Genomic DNA, 8,119 nt, shown 5'->3' with positions numbered 1-8,119 from the left:
GTGTCCAACTCCTCAACCCACTTCCCTCTGCTCTGATTCAGCCGTTTTTTGATCCCCTCACAGATTGATCTGTTTGCTAGCTCCACTTGCCCATTTGCTTGAGGATGAGCCACGGACACGAAATGCTGAGTGATATCCATTCGGTCACAAAAGTCAACAATTCTCTGCCCTGTGAATTGGGTTCCATTGTCTGATACAATGATCCTAGGGACACCAAATCTGCAGCATATGTTTCGCCAGATGAACCGCTCCACTGTTACTTCATCGATCTTTGCAACCGCTTTGGCTTCGACCCATTTGGAGAAGTAGTCCACCGCCACAATGAGAAAGCACTTGCCTCCTGGTGCGGTAGGCAATTTCCCGATGATATCTATACCCCACTTATCAATGGGCATGCGGCATACATGACTCCCATGGTTTCCCCCGGGACGTTGATTCTTCCCGCATGTCTCTGGCAAGCCTCGCATTTGCGGACGAATTCCCTGGCGTCCTTGTTGACGTTAGGCCAATAAAACCCTGCACGAATTATTTTCCGTACGAGATCCCTGAATCCCGTATGCCCACCACAGCAACCTGCATGAATTTCTTTTAAAGCAAAGTTAGCTTATTCAGGGGATAAGCATTTTAATAAGGGCTGGGTAAAAGATCGCTTGTACAGTTGATCGTTAATCAAACAATAATTCTCGTATCGAGCCCTCTGATTAGATTCTTTGCTCAGCTGTTCCCCTGTCTTAAGAAAGTGTATAATTGGGGCCCGCCAATCATCCCGAATTTCCACTGAGAAAACTTGTGAAGTCCCCATTTCTCTGGTATCACAGAGTAGCGTGATCTCGTCATTCCAAGTCTGTTCCACGGCGCTGGCCATTCGTATTAGTAAATCTGCCTTTGTATTCTCTTCTCTGGAAATCTGTTCGATTTTAAACTCCATAAACTTTTGCTTCATTTCATTGATCTTGCAGCGATATGCTTTCATCTTGTGGTCCTTAATGTGATAACTCCCTGAAAATTGCTGAGCTACCAACTGAGAGTCGGTTCTGATTATAACACATTCAGCCTGTAATTCTAACAAGATATGTGCTCCTCTGACCACGGCCTCATACTCGGCCTCATTGTTGGACATCCTGCAAGTGAATTTGATGGCGAATTGATATACTTCCGAGCTTGGAGAGATGATGTATACTCCAATTCCGCACCCTTCCTTGGTGACTGATCCATCCACAAAAGCGATCCAGAACTCCTGCACGGGGCGATGAGTAGTCTCCTGGATAAAGTCTGCCAGAGCTTGTGCCTTGATAGCCGTTCTTGGCTCGTACTCCACGTCATATTCCCCCAATTCCACGGCCCACTTGACCATTCTCCCAGATAGATCCGGTCTCCCTAGCACCTGTCTAAAGGGCAAAGCAGTGCGCACCACAACCCGATGTGATAAAAAGTATGGCCTCAATTTCCGCGCTGTGACCATGACCGCCAGAGCAGCCTTTTCGATTTCCGTGTAATTTAATTCGGGGCCCTGGATGATCCTGCTGACAAAGTAGATTGGCCTTTGGTGATTCCCCTCTTCTCTGATGAGCACAGAGCTGACAGATTCCTCCCCCACTGCTATGTACAAGTATAATACCTCCCCCGGGACTAGCTTAGTCAGAGTCGGGAGTTCCGCTAGGTAAACCTTGAGATCCTCAAATACCATCCGGCATTCCGCTGTCCACTGAAATTTGGTTCCCTTCCTCAGAATTTTAAAGAATGGCATGCTGCGTTTCGCTGTTCGCGAGATGAACCTACTCAGAGCAGTGATTCGCCCGTTCAGAGTCTGCACTTCCTTGATTCCTCTGGGTGGGGTCATATCCATGATAGCCTTGACCTTATCTGTATTGACTTCGATTCCCGCAGGAGTAACTTTGTATCCCAAGAACCTTCCCGTGGTGACTCCAAAGGTACACTTTGCTGGGTTGAGCATGAGCCGGTGTTTTTTGATCACCGTGAAAACCTCCTCCAGGTCAGAGACATGGTCCTCCGCTCTGACGCTGCGTACAAGCATATCATCCACATAAACTGATATATTCTTTGCAAGCTGTTCTTTAAAATTTTTTTCCATCATTCGCTGGTACGTAGCCCCCGCATTTTTCAAGCCGAATGGCATACTTTTCCAACCGTAAACCCCATAGCAGACGGCGAAAGCCGTTTTAGCGATGTCCCCTCTGTTCATTTTTACTTGGTGGTATCCCTGGTATGCGTCCATCATGGACAATAGCGCGCAGACCGATGTGGAATCTACTAATTGATCAATCCTCAGCAGAGGATAATGGTCTTTGGGGCAGGCGGCATTGAGATCCCTGTAATCCACGCACATACGCCAACTATTCGTCTTTTTTGCCACCATCACAGCATTTGATATCCACTCTGGATATTGGACTTCTTCAATATGGCCCGCATCCAACAACCCCTGAACCTGCTCCCTGATCGCGGCATCTTTCTCGGCATCGAAATACCTTGTTCGCTGTTTCACTGGTTTAACCTTCGGATCCACATTAAGGCAATGTTCCGCCAATCCTCTATCTATTCCCTTCAGATCAGCCGTGCTGAAGGTAAATACATCCGTATTTCTCCGCAGGCAGCTAATTAGCTCCTCTCTGGCTTGGTTGTTCATAGAAGATCCAATCTTGGTCTGGAAACCCTCTCGCCCAGGAAATAATTCTATCATATTACATACATCGCTGGTGGAGACCAGCGCGGATTTCTCTGTACTATCCCGGTCATTTAACAATTCCGCCAACTCCTGACGCTCCTCTACTGGAGCGGTGATTTCGCCCACCTTTCCCTTTTTCCGGGTATCTGGTCCCTCTGTTATTCTTTCCCTTTTCTGCCCCGAGGAGTGTGTAAGCATCTGTACATGGCATGCTTTCGACATTTTTTGGTCACCCCATACTTCTCCCACTCTTCCCCCTCCGATGGGGAATTTCATCTTCAGGTGGAACATGGAGATGATTGCCCTGAACGTCGTCAGGGCAGGTCGGCCAAGTATCACATTGTAGGATGGTTTTGGCATATCCACTACCAGGAATTGTATTACCTTGGTCTTGCTGGCATCCGCATTGCCGAGGCTTAACGACAACTCCACAAAACCTATTGACATGACCATTTCTCTCCCGAACCCGAATAACGGGGCGTTTGTTGGTTCAATGTGGGCTTCAACTCCCATGTTCTGGAGGCACTCCAGATATAAAATATTCACTGCACTGCCCGAGTCTACGAAGACGCGATGAACAATGCAACCGGCTATGTCTGCCGTAATAACCAGCGCATCGTCATGTGGATACATAAGCGTTCGCAGGTCCTCTGCCCCGAAACTGATGATCGGCTCTTCTGCGGCGCCCGTAATCTCCATAACTTGCTTGGGATAATACTCGGAATTTACTGCACGTGAAACCTGTTTCTTGGCCCTGTTGGATGTAGGTGTCCCATTTTCCCCAAAGATCATGTGTACTTCTCTTCGGTATGGGAAGGGAGGTACCCGACCCTCTGCTCCTCCTCTGCGGTTATCCCGATTTTCCTCTTGTCTACGATCCCTGTTATTCCCCTGATCCTGTCGGGGCTCATTTCTCTGCTCTGGTCTCTGAACCTGATCCTCGTTTCTTTTGGCTATGAACTGATCTAAGTTACCCTGGCGCACCAGAAACTCCAACTGATGTTTGAGATGTCCGCAGTGCTTGGTGTAATGCCCATAAGCATTATGGTATTCACACAATTTATTATTAGGGCCCTGTTGTGGCTGCCCATCCCGATAAGTGCCGGGTGCCCGGAAAAACAGCTGATTTTTGATTAAATGAAATATCTCCTCCGGAGATTTGTTCAAGGGGGTATACTCATCAAAACGATTGACCTCATTCACAGTGCGCTGCTGGCGAGGTGGTCCTTCTGACTGGTGAGGAGGCACCCTCGGGGGCAACCCTCTGAAAGGGGCCCGATCCTGGTTTCTGTTGTACCGCTCTGTTGTATCCTCGGCCTTCTTAGCCTTGTGTTTGTCGTTTTCTGCCTTCCTTGCTATCCTGGCATCCTCCAATTGTAAATACCCTGGCAGCCTAGCCATGATATCATCGAAGTCCCTGGCCGGTCTAATTTGCAGCTCCCCGACCTGAGCCCTCTGACGTAGGCGCAATTCTTGATCTGAGATTCCACCTCCGGCACCTCCAGGGCGGCGAGGTTAAACCTAGCAGTATACTCCCGCAGTGTTTCATTCTGATCTTGCTTAATATCCATCAGGGAAAGGGCTGACTTTCCCACCCTTCGCGAGCTCGCGAACTGTCTTAGAAAACGTGTTTGTAAGTCTTCAAATGAATGAATAGAGTTTGGGGCAAGCGTCCCAAACCACAACTGGGCAGGTCCAGTTAGCGTGGTAGAAAATATCTGGCACTTGATGCCCTCAGTGTACATGTGGAGTGTGACTAATCCCTCAATCCGGTTGAGGTGTACCTCCGGGTCGGTGGTACCATCATAGTCCAGAGAAATAGGCTTGTAGCTTCGTGGCAGAGTATCCGCTAAAATGTCCGCAGAAAAGGGGCTCCGGCTGGCAGTGGTGGGGACCCTTGAAATTCTGGCCCGCTTATCTTCCTTATATTTCCCATGCTCCCTTCTTTCTTTCGGTGCGTCGTGGGCATGATGACACTTGTGGGCCCTGTGTTCCTGCCTCCCAGAGGAGTACTCCTGGTCCCGTCCTTCTGACCCTCAAAACTGATGCAATTTCTCTGACCGGTGTGATTTCTCTGCCCGGTATGACCTCTCTGACCTGTGAGATCTCTCTGATCTCTGCACCCTCTCGTCCCTCTGAGATTTCTCCCTCAGACTGTCCTCCAGATCTTTGAGTTGATTTTTTAATTGCGACACTTGGTTTTTGAGCTTTGCAGTTTCCCTTGGCCTTTTCTCTTCAAACATAGGAGTGATAGAGTGGCTGTCGGATTCGTCCATCCCCTCCCTTCTGACAATGCTCCCTAGACGGGCGCGACTCCCTTCTGGGCGTCTCTCCAGTTCCCTCTCAGCAGGGAACCTCTGTGTCTCCTTAGGCAGCGGGGCTTGTTTAGCGGCGAGTTGATTGTTCACCTCCAGAGCAGCGGGAGGTGGGGCTTCAGTGCCCTGGGGGTTGAGCCCTCCCAGCAGGGGAGTCATGGCGGGGACGGTGGACAACAGGGGAGTTCCCATTGCCTGTCGCACAGCGGCGTAATTGAGCAGAGCCATCATCTGCTCTAACAGCATAAAATTCAGCGGTACACCACCAGATGTGGGGACCAAGCTTGGCATATCGGAGCCCGGGGTCACCAGAGCATATCTCTGGGTGTTAGCGTTCAGACCCGTCAGCGGGGTGGCAGAGATGGTGTGAAAGCCCGGTGGTGCAGTGAAGACGGTGCTAGCCGGCAGACCGTTAATCAGTGAAGCGGGAACCTCAGTGGTGTGGGCAACAGAGCTGAGCCCTGCGTTGTCAAACTCCTTCTCAAGAGTACGGCGAGCATCGGAAGAGTCCATAGTACCTACACAGAAAAAATGTGAGAAAGTATTTCAAGCAAAAAATAGGTCGAAGCGTCCGCTTATCAGAGAAATACGAAATGTAGAACATCCCGCACAGTGGCACGAAAGCCATTAAGAGATCCCAAGAGAAATACCCCCGTGCACTGGGAAATAAACCCAGGACACGGTTTAAAACGTGAGCAGAGAGAACGATGGATATTTCCCATAGATTCGGAGTCAAACTCGTGAGAGAGAGCGTTTTATCCGGTAAAATAACCGTGAAAACCCAAAAAACACAAAAACAGAGCACCAATCAACAGATCGTTAGTGAAATACGTTAGATTCATGAGAAAAATGTAAATTATGCGAGAGGACATTACAACCACACACAATTATCATGATTACGTAAAAATAAACACAGATTAACACCCGATTCTCCGCGCCTATCACCTTCCCAACATGCACATGCAGGGAAAAATGTAAAAAGTCACAGATCTCAAAGGCTCGTAGCTAGATTAGAAGAAACAACATGAATATTGGTCCAGATTCGCTTGGGTAATCAGATCATCGGCTCAATCGGTGCCTGCGCACGCAAATCCGACCGTAATTACGGATTTGCATGTGCCGACGATTAAAACTCACGTCCTAGCCCAGATTTCCCACAGACGGCGCCAGCTGGTGAAGTATGATTGAACGGGTATAGATTTAATCGGTGTATTATCATTGAATTTCAAATTATACCTAGTGTTGCTTGGGAAACAAGAGAGAAAAGTAAGGTTGAAAGCACAAAAATCCGATTGCTGCTGTATTGCAAGTGAAGATAGCGTGTCAATACAAGGTACAAGCTCATGGCTATTTATAGATTACACGTTAAGGGTAAAAAGGTAATTTCATTGCTGGAGCATGCGTCTTGCGTGGTCGGGGGCAAAATAGTAAATTTACCCTCAAGCGGGAGACTTTCCCGCTCTTTTGGTGATTCCTCTGGCGAAGACCATTTCTCTGGCAAGAATGGCTTCTCTTGTGCAGACCGTTTCTCTGACAAGGCCCATCCCTCTGACTTCTCTGCGGAAGCCCGTTTCTCTGATGAAGCTCGTTCATCTGGCTTATACCACTTCTCTGCTCTGCATCTATTACTCCTCATCACAATCATCTCAGAAATTTCAAAATTACACTCTATCTATTTCTATTGAGCTACACAATTTGAAAATATTTAGAACAACGTGTTCTCAAGTAAAAAATGAAGCTAGCCTTATTAAATTCATCACTCCCAAGCTTAGCAAGCCTGCAATTTATAGCACTTTCATTCTTCCTAGGGCTGCAAATATGTTGAGAACTGTCATCAAAGCTATTAAAATGGTTGTTTCGCTGCTCTCTATCCAGCCGATGAATAGTGTTACGGGCTTGTAGTTGCGAGTTCAACAATCGCCCACTAAAGCTTCAATTAACTCATGTTGAAGTTGAATTTCTCCCTAACTTGCACATCACTTTCTTTCCCTTCCTTCTTCACTCTTTCTCATTTTTGTTTACCTGCAAATCAACCACAATACTTATCAACAAAACATATAAACTCAAACTTAGCTTGCAAGGTTTCTAATTAACAATTTAGAACAATGATAATCTTATAATCCACAACTATTCACGAATTCATCACTTTACTAAGTGGGTCCAGAGAGACTTTTGATTTGATATATAAGCTGACAAAACCATTTATATGAGAATAGAAAATTGATTCGAAACTAGACATATACCATTTATACGAGAATAGAAAATTGATTCAAAACTAGATATATACATATGACCTCTAATTGATCACCTAATATATGATCTCCCATCAAAGACTTCAGCAAAATGTCCATTACCTAATAAATAGGCTGATGTCATGTCTAGCAATCCAATCTGGGAAGAATGAAGAAAATTCTCCTACTGCGGCCTGAAGAAAATTGATAAAGGCAGATAATAACCTGTTATTACTCATTATCCCATTTACATTTTTATAGGTAAGTGAAAAAATTTAGTGCCCCAAATTACCACAAGTAAAAACTGTGAATTCGTAAGAGTAATGTTAGCAGGAATGTTGATAACAGAATGTTAATAACATTCAAGCTAACATGCAGCGGAAATTAAAGAACACACAGGAATACTTTTTCACGGATTATAAATAACCCGTGAGTGCCTCAAGGCTAAATTCACTACGTTGAACCAACAATAGAAAGTCCAGATTTGGATCTCTAGGAGATCTATCTTTACAGTTTTCCTGCCTAAGATAAACCAAACTATCTACTTTATGTACTACGATGTTGATACAACACAAAACCCAAAATAGCCGAATAACAAAAGTTAATCGGACAAAGCAAACAACCTGCTACGCTCCAATGGCCTTGCACTTCAAATCTTGCCCTTGACGTCCCGTCGATACAAAGATAGACTTTACAGATTGGCTGCCTAAGTCTACTTCGTCAAAGCAATCCTTGAAGAATCGGTGTCACGTTTGCAGCAGGAAAATGACGAGTTAGTTGTGAGTGAATGTTAAGTCGCTGATTTTGCACTACCAAAAACGTAAGGATGATTGAAGCTTCTTGCTGCATTTATAGGCCTTCATGTCGTGGTTGGTTTCATCCACTTCCCA

General features: G+C 46.3%; 1 protein-coding gene across 1 annotated transcript; it reads right to left on the bottom strand.

Moving 5' to 3' along the window:
- Window positions 1–604: 604 nt before the first annotated feature.
- LOC131022985 (uncharacterized) lies at window positions 605–4,084 on the bottom strand. The gene has a single exon (XM_057952524.1). It carries the CDS (start codon window positions 4,082–4,084, stop codon window positions 605–607), a length of 3,480 nt encoding a protein of 1,159 aa, XP_057808507.1.
- Window positions 4,085–8,119: the final 4,035 nt, after the last annotated feature.

Source organism: Salvia miltiorrhiza, chromosome 4 (genome assembly GCF_028751815.1).
Source record: "Salvia miltiorrhiza cultivar Shanhuang (shh) chromosome 4, IMPLAD_Smil_shh, whole genome shotgun sequence".
Lineage (NCBI taxonomy): Eukaryota > Viridiplantae > Streptophyta > Magnoliopsida > Lamiales > Lamiaceae > Salvia > Salvia miltiorrhiza.
Note: the sequence above shows the minus strand (reverse complement) of the source record. Positions and strands in the feature narration are given on the sequence as shown.